This window comes from Berghia stephanieae, chromosome 9 (assembly GCF_034508935.2).
Source record: "Berghia stephanieae isolate SIO BIC M18660-M18661 chromosome 9, UCSD_Bste_1.3, whole genome shotgun sequence".
In the NCBI taxonomy this organism is placed as follows: Eukaryota; Metazoa; Mollusca; class Gastropoda; order Nudibranchia; family Aeolidiidae; genus Berghia; species Berghia stephanieae.
In genome coordinates, this window is record NC_088368.1 from 14,728,801 (window position 1) to 14,744,858 (window position 16,058).

Genomic DNA, 16,058 nt, shown 5'->3' on the forward strand with positions numbered 1-16,058 from the left:
TTTATGAGTAATGCTCACTGAACCGTGTTAACCTGACTATAGATAGTATGCACTTGGCTAAGAAGCTCATAACATTGCCATCCGGAAGTTTAACGGACCAACACACAAAACGTTTATAGTCGGGTTAATACAGTTCAGTGAGCATTACTCATAAACGCGGATGGCAAAAAACATCAACAAAGACCTGAGTGACGTCATCTTCGAACTACGTATCTATAAACGTTCATGGATACACAGTTTTGTGCGTTGGTCCGTTATACTTCCCGATGGCAATTTTATGAGCTTCTTAGCCAAGCGCATACTATCTATAGATAGTTCGAAGATGACGTCACTCAGGTCTTTATTTTTGTTTTTTGCCCTCCGCGTTTATGAGTAATGCTCACTGAACTGTATAAACCGGACTATAAACGTTCATGGATATACACAGTTTGTGTGTTGGTCCGTTATACTTCCCGATGGCAATTTTATGAGCTTCTTAGCCAAGCGCATACTATCTATAGATAGTTCAAAGATGACGTCACTCAGGTCTTTATTTTTGTTTTTTGCCCTCCGCGTTTATGAGTAATGCTCACTGAACTGTTTTAACCCGACTATAAACGTTCATGGATACACACAGTTTGTGTGTTGGTCCGTTATACTTCCGGATGGCAATGTTATGAGCTTCTTAGCCAAGCGCATACTATCTATAGATAGTTCGAAGATGACGTCACTCAGGTCTTTATTTTTGTTTTTTGCCATCCGCGTTTATGAGTAATGCTCACTGAACTGTATTAACCAGACTATAAACGTTCATGGATACACACAGTTTTGTGTGTTGGTCCATTCTCGTAATTCCGGATGGCAATGTTATGAGCTTCTTAGCCAAGCGCATACTATCTATAGATAGTGTGCGCTTGGCGAAGACGCTCACAACATTGCTATCCGGAAATACAACGGACCAACACACAAAACTGTGTGTAATCTTGGTCGTTTATAGTCTGGTTAATACAGTTCAGTGAGAATTATTCAAAATCATAAACGTGGATGGTGAAAAAAAAATAACAAAGACCTGAATGGCGTCATCTTCATCCTATCCAGTAATCAGATAGTAGTATGTGCTTGGCCAAGAAACTCATAACATTGCCATCCGGAAGTATAACGGACCAACAAACAAAACTATGCGTAACCATGAACTTTGATAGTCTGGTTAATACAGTTTAGTGGGAAGCACTCACAAACGCGGATGGCAAAATATAATAACGGAGGCTTGAGCGACGTAATCTTCGTTCTATCTATATAAACGTTAAAGGTTATACATTGATTTGTGTATTGGTACATTATATCTGGCTGGCGGATGTTATGAGTTTTTGAGCTAAGCGCATAACATCAATAAACGTTCAATGTTATATCCAGCTGGCGGGTGTTGTATTTTACCTCAACGCTTAGAATCAGTATCAGTTTTGAACAATTTGGGAAAGTCCCACACCCAACTGCAATATATAGAAGTTCTTTGATACTATTTTTAGATTGCCATTCTAATGATTAGTTCTCAGTAAATTTTGTGAATCAGACTATAAATGCTGTGGCTTTAGGTAAATTACTCATAACATCCACCAGCCAGATATTAGATAGTTCGAAGATGACTCACTCAGTCTTTGTTATTGTTTTGCCATCGCTTTGGAGTAATGCTCACTGAACTGTATTAACCTGACATAAAGTTATGGATACACACAGTTTGTGTGTTGGCGTTATACTTCAGATGGCAATGTTATAGCTTCTTAGCCAAGCGCTACTATCTATAGATAGATGCGCTTGCCAAGGAGTTCACAACATGCCATCGGAAGTATAACGGACCAACACACAAACCCTGTGTAACATGAACTTTTATAGTCTGTTAATACAGTTTAGTGAGAACAATCACAAACGCGATGCAAAACAATACAAAGGCCTGATGGCGTCATCTGCATACTACTTATCAGCTGGCGGGTGTTGTATTTTACTCAATCTTAGAATCAGTATCAGTTTGAACATTTGGAAGTCCCACACCAACTGCAATTATAGAAGTTATTTGTTACTATTTTAGATGCCATTCTAATGATTACTTTCAGTAAATTTTGTGAATCAGACTATAATGCTGTGCTTTAGTAAATTATCATACATCACCAGCCAGATATAAATGCTGTGCGCTTGGCTAATTAACTCACAACATTGCCATCGGGAAAACGGACCAACACACGAAATTATGTGTAACCTTGAACGTTTTTAGATAGTATGAAGTTGACGTACCCTTGTCTTTGTTATTGCATTTTGTCATCCGCCTTTATGGGTAATTATCACTAAACTGTATTAACCAGACTAATAAACGTTCAAGGTTACACGTTGTTTTGTGACTGGTCCGTTATACTTCCGGATGGCAATTCAATGTTGAGAGCTTCTAAGACAAACGCATACTATCTGTAGTCTGGTTAATAGCGTCACTCGGGTCTTAGTTATTGGTTTTTTTTTTGTTTTGTTTTTTTTTTTTTTTTTTTTTTTTTTTTTTTTTTTTTTTTTTTTTGCCATCTGTGTTTATGAGCACTTCTCACAAAACTGTATTAACCAGACTATAAACGTCTAAGGTTACACATAGTTTTGTGTGTTGGTTCCTTATATTTCCGGATGGCAATATTGTGAGCTTCTTAGCCAAGCGCATACTATCTTTATATTTTAGTGAGAAATACTAATAAACATGGATGGCTAAAAACAATATTAAAGACCTAAGTGACGTCAACTTTGTTCTATCTATTACGAGCCAAGACACAAAACCTTAAACGTTTAAAGTCTGATTGATAAAATTTAATGAGTACATACTTATCATTAAAATGACTGTCTTAAAACTATAACAAAGATGTGAATGACGTTGATTTTGCTCCACCTATAAATGTTAAAGGTAATACAGTTTTTGTTTGTTTTGGTATGTTCAATTTGGCTGACGAATGTTGTGAGTATTTTACTTATACGCACGAACTAAATCCAATTGATGCTGTAGGTTTAAATAACATATTCACCATGTGTGCCTCCCACTCCCCAAGATAATGGCACCAACATCACAGCCATCATAAGGACTGCCTATCACCCAAATCAATCAGCCCAAGAGATTCTGAGCATCTCTCACAGATTTAGCATTGAAAAACAAATACATGGCATTGCCAGGTGTCGCGATGCTATTTCATTCATCAGCATTCCAAAATAATATTATGATAATTTCTCACAAAGTGTCGGGCTGATCGATTCGGCTGCTAGCTGTGTACTAAATGTGACAAACACACACGAATATGTGTAACGTCAACAGTTTATCCATGTCTTTGTTATTGTGTTTTTTGGGGGTTTTTTTGTCATCCATGTTCATGAGCAGTTCTCACTAAATAGATAGTATGCAGATGACGTCACTCAGGCCTTTGTTATTGTTTTTGCCATCCGCGTTTGTGAGTTGTTCTCACTAAACTGTATTAACGGGTCTGATTCATGGAGCGGGACTACGACGATAGTCCTAGACTAAATCCGTTGTCTCAGACTAAAAGGCGTTGTAAGATATAGATAGTATGCAGATGACGTCACTCAGGCCTTTGTTATTGTTTTTGCCATCCGCGTTTGTGAGTTGTTCTCACTAAACTGTATTAACCAGACTATAAAAGTTCATGGTTACACAGAGTTTGTGTGTTGGTCCGTTATACTTCCGGATGGCAATGTTGTGAACTCCTTGGCCAAGCGCAATCTATCTATTCATGAAGCCGGACTACGCGAAGTCTCAGACTAAACGAGGAACTAAACGGGTAAAATTTACACCCGCGATTTAGCAGGTGTAAATATCGTCGTAGTCTGGGACTAAATTTCAAAATCATAATATTATGTGCTATACGCTGTTGGGAGTAATTGTACTGCGATTAGAACAAGGCTACCCGACAGATTTTGATTTTATTTTTATTTATTTATTTATTTATTTATTTATTTATTTATTTATTTATTTATTTATTTTTATTTTTATTTTTTTGGTTTTGTTTTATTTTATTTTATTGTCTCGAAGATTCAACAATCGCACATACACTCCTCATCTTGTTCATTCCAAACATTTTCCAGGTACACATACTGTTTCATAGTAACTTACTACTACTACTACTACTACTACTACTACTACTACTACTACTACTACTACTACTACCACTACTTTCACTATTATCACTACCACTACTACTACCACTACTACTACTACCACTACCACTACCACTACTTTCACTATTATCACTACCACTACTACTACTACTACTACTACTACTACTACTACTACTACTACTACTACTACTACTACTACTACTACTACTACAACTACAACTACTACAACTACAACTACAACTACTACAACTACAACTACAACTACTACTACAACTACAACTACTACTACTACTACTACTACTACTACTACTACTACTACTACTACTACTACTACTACTACTACTACTACTACCACTACTACTACTACCACTACCACTACCACTACTCCTACTACCACTACCACTACCACTGATACCACTACTACTACTACTACTACTACTACTACTACTACTACTACTATACTACTACTACTGCTGCTACTAACTACTACTACTACTACTACACTACTACTACTACTACTACTACTACTACTACTACTACTACTACTTCTACTACTACTACTACTATTACATTTCTATTATGTCTTTTATCGTCCATTATTTTCTAGAAATTTCACGTCTCTCACTGGCCTCATCATTTCTATCACACCACGCTAACGATTCGTTCACACCCCAACCGTCGTTGAGTACAGACGATGCAATTTATACTACATTTCTTCTTATTTGTTTTCAACGTTTATTTGTTTATTGTTGTGCCGACGAAGGGTTTGTACCCGAAACGCCCATTGTCTGTTTTGTTTCCACCGATTCCTCTCCATCTTCACTCTTTCGTTAGTATTTTCGGGACCCCATGCTTCGAGCAGCGTCCACCGCTCTCTACTTAGAACAATGCTACACCGTTGACAAGAATCATTTAAGTGCCATCGTTATTTATATTTACTAAAAACATTACACACACACACACACACATTCTCAAACAATTTTTACACCCCTAAACTTGTCTCATACCATTTTTATTTGTGGGGCAAAAACAAAAAAAAAAACAAAAAACGATCAAAACAAACACGTATGACGCATGCGCAGCTGGAAAAGCAACACATTTCTATGACGTTTTGTGATACGTTTCTGAGGAATCCCCAGTTAAAAAATAGATTGACCTCTGTAGTCTGAGACTTCGCAAGCGTAGTCAGAGACTTGATAGTCAGGGACGAAGTCCGACTTCATGAATAGCTTACTTTCCGTAGTCTCTGACTTTCCCAAGTCTTAGACTACAAAGTCTCAGACTTTGCTATAGTCTGAGACTACCATAGTCCCGCTCCATGAATCAGACCCCAGACTATAAAAGTTCATGGTTACACAGAGTTTGTGTGTTGGTCCGTTATACTTCCGGATGACAATGTTGTGAACTCCTTGGCCAAGCGCATTCTATCTAGATAGAATGCGCTTGGCCAAGGAGTTCACAACATTGTCATCCGCATTCTATCTAGATAGAATGCGCTTGGCCAAGGAGTTCACAACATTGTCATCCGGAAGTATAACGGACCAACACACGAACTCTGTGTAACCATGAACTTTTATAGTCTGGTTAATACAGTTTAGTGAGAATAACTCACAAACGCGGATGGCAAAAACAATAACAAAGGCCTGAATGACGTCATCTGCATACTATCTATAGACACTTAGATAACAACTCCTCGAGGACAGTCACATAATGAATGTAAACATTGACAGTGAATGGTAAACATCGCAAACGACACAGGTTTTACTATCGATGGCATGTGTTTAAGTAAAATACCCACTGTTCTACCCTTTGATCAATAGAACTAACACAGAAAACTATAGATAGAATGCGCTTGGTCAAGGAGTTCACAACATTACCATCCGGAAGTATAAAGGACCAACACACAAACTCTGTGTAACCATGAACGTTTATAGTCAGGTTAATACAGTTTGGTGAGAACAACTCACAAACGGATGGCAAAAACAATAACAAAGGCCTGAGTGACGTCATCTGCATACTATCTATAGATAGAACGAAGATGACGTCACTAAGGTATTTTTTATTGTTTTTTGCCATCCGCGTGTATGAGTAGTTCTCACTAAACTCTATTAAACAGACTATAAACGTTCATGGTTACACACAGTTTTGTGTGTTGGTCCGTTATACTTCCGGATGGCAATGTTGTAAGCTTCTTAGCCAAGCGCATTCTATGTAAACATAGACGTTTATAAAATGGTCGAGAAAATCGTGTGAAAACTAGTCACCCATCTGGCGATATAAAAACAATAACAATGGTCAGAGATTGGTCGATTTCATTCACGTTATTGTTTAGAAATGTAACAACTAACTGTGTTTGTCCGAATACATGTGAAGGTGTGCAACAAATTCCATGTTTTGATTGGTCAAAAATCCACTAGTTACTTGCATTAACCAGACTTTAAAAGTTCATGATTACACATAGTTTTGTGTGTTGGTCCTTTATACTTCAGGATGGCAATGTTGTGAGTTTCCTAGTCAAGCGCATACTATCTATCGGAAGTATAGTATAGATAGTATGCAGATGACGTCATTCAGGCCTTTGTTATTGTTTTTGCCATCCGCGTTTGTGAGTTGTTTTCACTAAACTGTATTAACCAGACTATAAAAGTTCATGGTTACATAGAGTTTGTGTGTTGGTCCGTTATACTTCCGGATGGCAATTTTGTGAACTCCTTGGCCAAGCGCATTCTATCTATAAAACGGACCAACACACAAAACTGTGTTAAAAGTTTATAGTCTGGTTAATACAATTTCGTGAGAATTACTCATCAACGCGGATGGCACAAAACAATAACAAAGACCTGAGTGACTTCATCTTCATTCTATCTATAGAACATAGTGAGAGCCAATCACCTAGCTGGTGGTCTAAAAACAATAAAATAGCCACGTGACGTCAATTTGATTTGTTCAATACATCTGTGTTGTCAACATATGATTAGGTGTGTCAAATCATGTGGCCAAGTGACCACTTCTCTCCCAACCAATGGGAGCGTTCGTTATTCATGTTTTCGTCCAACCAAGTCATCAATCACATGATTTGTTGATGTCCAACGATTGGATATTTCTTCAAATGTAAACACGCTGCTTTGTTTATAAAGTTGTAAACATACACATGTGTTAAGCTAAACAAAACGACCAATCGTGATGTTAGATATTTCCAAAACTGTGAACACTTTTCACTATGTGGGTCACTTTGAGCACATATCCTAATGTGACCAATGACCTCGAGCACATGGAAATGTAATATAGATCATGCCCATTGCCTCCTGACTGTTGTGTGTTAATTTATTCATCAGATTTAATCATTTCAAGATTTTTAACGCCAGGATGCTGGTGTACATAGGAAAAGCGTTTTTAACTTTTAACTTTTAATTTATAAATGAATGATTTTATTCAATTTCAAGGCATTCTTTTTTTAAAAGAGATTTCCAAATTTTGTTCTGATTAACGCTGTGTTTTTCTTAGTCAACAATGAATCTGTAAGTATTAATATCATTCGAGGGTTATATCGAGGGTGATTTTGTCGCCAAAAATGAATGATTATAGATACTGAGAGAAATTCCATTAGCGTCCGCCACCTACAATTCAGTCTAAATATACGTCACTTTTCACATTGAATTAAGTTTTAATTATCCAAAGAAAGAAGCAATTTGACCTATAAAACCAATAAAAAGACATTATTTTCACGGTTTTATGGAGCAAAAATTTACTATGTCCATCCCAACACATCACCGCTTGGAGAGGTTGGGCCACAAATGGACATTAATTGTAAACACAATTTAACTGATTAATATCAATCCGACTAGTCCAATTTCTTTCTATGGATGAATAAAACTTTAATTCGAAAGGACTTCCGTAGTTTCACAGCACGCCTAAAGAGGGGATTTTTTTTTTGTTCAATTATCGGGGTGAGACCCCCCCCCCCCCCCCCCCCCCCCCAATAATACCCCTTTTCCCTTTCAACCCATTATTGTAAACACGCCTAACAGGCAAGACGTGTCGTTGTGTGCTCTGGTGTATTTTAATTGTTTTGTGATTTCTACATATTGATACCTGGACATTTTTACTTCGTTGGACTCGTTAAAACATACTGTTTCTTATTGTATAGTTTTTATCAATTCTTAAGAAAGGACTACTGTATAATTCTGTATTTTATCATGGAAACTGTAAGTTTTAAAAGATTTTTACACAGTCACTTAATGGCCGCCGCACTCTTACGAACATTGTTCACCTTATTTTTAGCCGTGATTTACCACCATCATTATTTTAATAATTGTGAACACTTTATTCAACATCTGATTTTTACAACAGGCCTCGAGGCGGTAAACGTAAACAACGTCACATTCCAGCTGCGATTTTTAGCTCAAGTGATCCGATTTTTTACAATAATATTAATAAGTACAGGCCTCGGGGAGGCAAACGGAAACAACATAACATCTCAATGGTAACAACTCGTCGTCTACCCCGCCCCCACACAAACCCCCGTCCACCACCAACACTTGTAGCTGTACCAACCACAAACAGTTTCACAAACGACAACATTGTTATTGGTCTTCTGAATGCACAGTCCTGCCGTAACAAAACCGAAGAATTAAACGATTTATTAACGGAGAAGAACTTCGATATTCTATTTATAGTAGAGACATGGCTCTCACAGTCTGGAGACGACCCAGTTGAAAAAGCTATGACACCCCCTGGTACCAATTTAGATCGTATCCAAGGAAAGATCAGCGAGGGGGTGGCATTGGCGTATTTTATAAAACAAAATTATGTAAACATGTGGAAATCATCGAAATGCGCTGCAAAACAATGGAGGCCATTGATCTTAGATTATCCCTCCAGAATACAAGATACAACTTCAACTGCATCTACCGACCGCCAGCAAACAAGAAAAACAAAATAAAATTACCTGATGTTAGGAAGGAAATCAACGAGATGCTAACTTTGCAACACACGCGTCCTGGCCATTCAATTATACTCGGCGACTTTAATTTTCACTTCGACAACGTCACAGACACCGCCAAATTGCACGAGTCATTATCAGAGAACATGTGCCAGATCGTAACAACGCCAACCCACTCTGCTGGTCATATTTTAGATTGGGTAATTGTAGAAAATTCAGAGTTCCAAAAAACCAACGCCACCGTCGATTATCTCCCCTTTTCGGACCACTCCCTCATTTCTTTCAATCTTGACGTTTCAAAACCATGCCAAGAAACCACCACCACATCAACCAGAAACATTAAAGGCATTAATTTGGACAATTTCAGAGGCGATTTAGAAACAAAACTTACTAAAAATTCAATTATTTCTCCAGACCAGTGGAATAGTTGTCTCATTGAAACGCTTGACAAACATGCGCCATTCCAAACAAGGACCGTCACCAACCGCAAGTATGCTCCGTGGTATACGTCGGACGTTAAAGAAGCTAAAACGAAGTGTCGGAGAGCAGAAAGACTGCTGAAAACATCAGGCCTCATGATTCATCGTGAAATATTCAAGAGCGCATTTCGTGCCTGGAAGACAACAATAAAAAAGGCAAAGACCACGTATTTTCTTTCAAAATTTGAAACTTCTAAATCTTGTAAACAATTATTTAACATCTGCAATGATCTACTTGGACGTGAAAGATGCACTTCATTACCATCTACAACCAATCAAAGAGACTTGCCAGACACATTTGTCAACTTTTTTAAAGACAAAATCCATAACATTCGTTCAGAACTAGATCGGCATGAACCATTTATAGATACAAATACATTCTGTGGTACCCCTTTAGACAAGTTCCAACCAGTTTCACCTAGTTTCATAAACGAGTTGATAAAAAAAGCCCCCATTAAATCCTGCGACCTTGATCCCCTACCAGCACAGCTTTTGGCCAGCTCCATCGATACATTATTACCATCCATTACATCAATCATAAATACATCCATACTGACTGGCGAAGTTCCATCGTGCTTTAAAAGTGCCCTCGTCAAACCACTTCTGAAGAAACCATCACTAGACCACAATATATTAAACAATTATCGTCCTGTATCAAATTTACCTTTTTTGTCAAAACTTTTGGAGAAGGTAGTTCTTACACAATTAACATCTCATCTTAAGAACAACAGTTTGGAACAACCCTTTCAGTCAGCCTACAAACATCAACACAGTACTGAAACGGCGCTTCTTAAAATCTTTAATGACTTGTTATGTAATGCTGATGCTAACAATATCAATGTATTATGCCTTTTAGATCTTTCAGCTGCCTTTGACACCATTGACCATGACATTTTGTTAAGAAGACTAGAAAATACGTTCGGCATAAAAGGAATTGCCCTTAAATGGTTTACATCATATTTACAGGATCGATGGCAGACTGTCGTGGTGAATGGTGTTCAGTCAGAATAAGTTTTACTAAATTTTGGAGTGCCACAAGGCTCTGTTCTTGGCCCTGTCCTTTTTACTGTATATATGCAGCCCCTTTCTAGTGTGATATCCAGATTCAATCTGAGTTATCATTTTTATGCAGATGATACGCAAATATATGATTCAGCACCCCTTAGTAATTTACAGTTCTTAATACAACGAATTACGAGCTGTTTTAATGAGACTAAATCTTGGATGTACCACAATAAGTTAAAATTAAATGATAGTAAAACTGAGATTTTAATGTGTGGAAGACCGAGTATCCTTAAACAGGCAAATAAATCACTAATTACTCTCGGAAATAGCACAATAGAATTTTCAAATAAAGCAAAAAACCTTGGCGTCATCATTGATAAAGATCTTTCCATGACAAGCCACGTGAATAACACCATACAATCTATGTACATAGAAATGAAAAAAATAAGCAAAATTCGTAATTTAATACCGAAGCATATAACAGAACTTTTAATTAATTCCTTGGTTTTATCTAAATTGGACTATTGTAACTCCCTTTGGGCGAATTTAACTAAAGACAAAATTAGCAAACTTCAGGTTGCTCAAAATAACGCAGCCAAGCTCATTGTACGCAATAACAAAAAATACCCGTCAGCAACTCTTCTTCTCCGTGAGTTACATTGGCTTCCTGTTGAAAAAAGAGTTGCCTATAAGATTTGTACTGTTGTCTACAAATCCCTGAGCACGAACAGTCCCTCCTATATTAAAGACCTTCTAAACATATATGTCCCCAATAGAAACTTGAGGTCAAGCAATGACCAATCAATCCTTGTCAAACCTAAGCCATTGCGTAAAATAGGTGAACAGTCTTTTCAATTTTCGGCCCCCCATTTTTGGAACTCTCTCCCGTCACACGTGAGATGCTCGGATTCGTTGACAACGTTCAAATCTCGCTTAAAGTTTTATCTTTTTACGTCATAATGTTGCAATATTATTTTCATATTTTGTTGTTGTTAAATTGAATTCGTATCACGTTTCCTTCACACTTGTCTCACTGTAATATGTTTTGTTTTATATCACTGTAAAGCGCTTAGAGCCTGTGACAACGGGGTAAAGCGCTATATAAATGCCATTTATTATTATTATTATTATTAACCCTAGCTAAAGATACGACAACCCGATGAAACATGATTGCCATCACATGCAATAATATTGAAACTGATAAGAAACACAATAAGTAATAATAAAGTCGGTCGGAGTCGTAAACAAATTATAAAAATCGCACCATTGAAGCTTATCTTCAATAGAAATATTTATTGGACAATGCAACTAGAATTTAAAAGTCCATAATGGCTAAACGATTAAGGAATATAATAAAAGTGCTGTGGAACTACGAAGTCTTCCCTTTACTTCAAGGTGAACTTCGTAACGCATTTCAAAACTAGAGCATTTATATACGTAGTATGGACAATACCCTCTAAACGTGCTCAAAGCGCTTTACACAGTCCATAGCCAACAGCAACTCTTAACATGTAGGACGAGACATGACGCTCAAACCCAGGCCTTCCGCTCCGAAGGTGAATGTCATACAAGACTACATATATCCACTGTCTGTAGTGTAAGTCGCTGACGTATAGTATAGAATTCCTATGGGGTGGGGGGGAAGGGGGGGGGGGGGGGGGGTCTCGATAGCTCCGTTGGTAAAGCATTCAATCCACACACACACACACACACACACACACACACAAACAAAAGGGAGTCTTTCCACAAGTTCCTAGCAGTGAAGGGCAAAAATCTCATTGGAAAAAATACACCCCCCCCCCCCCCAACCCCCATCACACATCCTTTATATCGATATAAATAATATAAAAATAAATAATGAAAAAAATAATAGACAAAATTAAATAACAAAGCGAAACCAGTGAGGAAAAACAGCCCAAAAAAGAACAGACCAATCTTGGGTGAAGTCAAGATTGTTTTTCTGACCCTCCCCTTCACCCCGGTCTACCCAGCAGTGATTGGGTAGCTGAGTTTGTTAGATGTGACTGAAACTGGAATTACTTTGGACCCTATAATATATTCTTTGAAAATGACTAATATCATCCTCTTCAAAATGTGGTAAGCAATTAGATTCAATAGTTTGGCGTCACGTCCGCCCAGCAACCAGCAGCTTGGTTCTAAAGAACATCTGTACTTTTTATTCTTCATGTTGTCTAGAACTTTTTCACATGGCATCTGATCAGAGAAAATGTTAGGCTGAAATCGGGACCAGTAATTGTTGTCTTGGTCGTGACGTTTCTCCATTTTAGTCCTTTGGATCTCTAGTCCCAATGAGTCACCGCAAACAATGCAGAATGTTTCCGCCTCTTTCATTGGAAACAGTAAATATAGAGGAGAGAAAAACGAAATTGACCTCACTCAGCTCTTTGTTGTAGTTTTTAACCACCCGTTTATCATGAGCGGTTCTCACTAAATTCTATCACTTAATAAACGTTCAAGGTTACACATAGATTTGTGTTTTAGTAATTTTTATTCGGCTCGCGGATGTGGTGGGTTATTTTCTAATCGCATAGCATCAATGCGTTGTTGCTCACCTTCGCTCAGCTTATTCATCCAAATAAACAAATTTATTTCTGTAGGTAATTAATAAAAGCAAATATTGTCCACAAACAGGATCTTTATTTCGGTGTGGTTGTAAAGCTCGGAAGCATTTAAATTAAAACGCCTCACTACGGCTTGGTCTGTTGTGGAATAAATTATTGCTTAATTCAAAGAATCAAAAGCCTGTTCCCCTCCCCCTCCCCTTCCATGCAGATAATAGAAAAGTAGTCATTAAAATAAATCTTTGATTGCCGAGTGGAAAAAGTTATGGCACTTTTACCCAGAAGACTGGGATTCAAGCCCCCTGTTGATAGAATGCGCTTGGCTAAGAAACTCAAAACATTGCCATCCGGAAGTATAACGGATCAACACACACAACTGTGTAACCATGCACTTTTATAGTATGTTTAATACAGTTTAGTGAGAATTACTCATAAACTTGGAAGGCAAAAAAAAAAAAAAAACAAACAAAAAAACAATAAAGACCTGAGTGACGTCAACTTCTTTCTATCTATAGGCATCGTAAGCAAGAAACTTAGCTCTTATTGCACACTTGGTAGTCCTGTACTGCGACTGACACATGCGTTATCTTGGTCTTCTGTCGATAAAGACGACTAAAGAAACATTTACCCTCCACATTTCATTGTTTTTTTTTTTTTTTTTGTTTTTGTTTTTTTTTTGGATATAGCTTTGGATACAAGTGTAACAACATTCATTAATATTTAAAACATTTACTTCTTGAGCAACTATGCAATCTTGAATAAAATATGATTAACGCTTACTTTTATTTTTTTTTTTCTATCCACCAGCCAAAATGCGACATTGTAAAATAACACCACAACTATTTCTCTGAAAAATGTGGAATAAATATATATCTTTCCAGTGAATGCCTCATCAACGCCTATCCCACGTCATTGAATCTAGAAAAATCCTAGACAAGCATTCATTCTTCTCTAACTCTTTTCTCAGAAGCGCATTCATTAAACGGTCTATCGTCAAACTTTTGAATAAAGAAACGAAAGAAGTATCCGTTGTGTTAAGGTCTAGATTCTTCACGTTCCAACTCGTCTCATACGTGTCATTACCCGACACCTTTCATTCTGCCCAAGCTACGACCATATATTAAAATAACAATGAGACGCCATAATAGAAACCAAAATCGCGTCACCCCTTACCGTTTTCGAAGCAGTGAAGTAGATGTAACTAGCTCGTCTGGAAATGTCACATGCATGACATTTGTTGAAAGAATTGTTTTAAGTTCCAATGAGAATGAAAATCTAGTTAACACTTCACTGGACTCATCTGCTGATGTGACGCCTGTAAACAGCCACGCTCAGTTTCAAAGATTTGAGGAAAACGAGAATTTTGAAACTAACTTTCCTGAAAATAGCGAAGGCATTTCATCAGAGCACATAGTAGGGCGACCGGCCAGTGCCACAACATTTCTAGACGATAGAACCCATGGAATTTCTGTTTTGGGTTCGGGTGAAGGACAAAGTACATCAAATTATTCAACTCTTCAATCCAGGAGGACAGAATCGCGTAGCACGGGTCATCGCCGGCATGGACTCAACGCTCGCTTGCTGGCTCTTTTGAACGAAAGAGCCACACGTCAAGTGTACAACGAAAACACTCATGACGTAAATAACGAAAACACTAACCTTCCATCGTTAAATCCATGGTCTTCCTTGTCCAATAGCCAAAACACCACAAACACTTCGTTTTTGCAAACAATTCTACGAGCATCAGCCTACGCACGTAACAGAAATACCACTACCGTTTCATCATATAACCCATCATCGTCTTATGTACGCATCAACGGAAATACTTGTAACATTTCTTCACCGCACACCTCACAACCATCATATAACGCACAAAGCAACGAAAACACAAATTCAAGCGTATCATCTGACACACAAAACCCAAACAACACAGTTAACACCACACGTCAAATGCTATCATCGTCTTATGAATACAACGGTAACACCAGTAACAGATCATCGTTGCACCTCGCAGAGACACCACTTAACGTGCAAGTCATCAGAAATGCCACTCATTCAATAACACATTCATCCACGTATATAAACAACGGAAACACCCTTACCAATTCATTTTTGCAACCCCCACACACATCATATGTGCAAAACAACGAGAACACCTCACGCAGTTTGTTACAATCTCCAATATCATCATCGTATTTAAACAATGCAAATACTACAAATAGCTCATCATTACAAACCGCCCTTCCATCATCCTATGTATGTGTCAACGAAAACACTATTAACAATTGTTCCTTGTATACCACACAGCCATCATTTAACATTCAAAACAACGAAAACACCACACAATCAATACAATCATCATCATTTACATACAACGAAAACACCCTCAATACTTCAATACAACCATTATTTAGCACGGACAGCAGTCAAAACATCACATATCGAATACCAGAACACAACAACGAAAACAATTTTGATATCTCATCATTACACCCCTCAGAGACAGCAGCTTTCCCACTGACAAACGGAAGCACCCCGAACTCATCATTGAACCCCGTACAGCTTTCACTTAATAACGTGCACGGCCATCAATACGCTTTAAACAGTTCTTTGTTGCCTTCAATATCATCAAGTACAGCATTCAACAACGACGATAACTTTATCCGTGCATCTTCAGGCCACATACAAACACCATCTAACTTGACCAATATCGAAAACAGTCTTACTCCTTCATCATCACGCCAAACTTTACCATCATCCGATTTAAATAACGTAAATGACCATTACCGTTCCGATTTACCCTCCAGCTTGGGATTTGAATACGTATCCAACAATGGAATATATGTCATGTCAAATACTCGATCTAGCCAACGACTAGAACAGTCAACTTCAGAAAGACAATCGATGACATTAATGAATGCG

General features: G+C 37.7%; 1 protein-coding gene across 2 annotated transcripts in view; it reads left to right on the forward strand.

Annotated features, from left to right (window-relative positions):
* Window positions 1-7,384: 7,384 nt before the first annotated feature.
* LOC144979758 (uncharacterized) overlaps window positions 7,385-16,058 on the forward strand; it is an 18,337-nt gene continuing 9,663 nt past the window's right edge. The window contains exons 1-2 of one of the 2 annotated variants that reach the window (XM_078926782.1): window positions 7,385-7,646; window positions 13,944-16,058. The exon at window positions 13,944-16,058 is cut by the window's right edge and continues 804 nt beyond it. In XM_078926782.1, the coding sequence (XP_078782908.1) occupies window positions 14,268-16,058 (1,791 nt within the window). In that variant the 5' untranslated portion in view covers window positions 7,385-7,646; window positions 13,944-14,267. The remainder of the gene's footprint in view (window positions 7,647-13,943) is intronic. The other variant, XM_078926783.1, reaches the window with a different exon arrangement.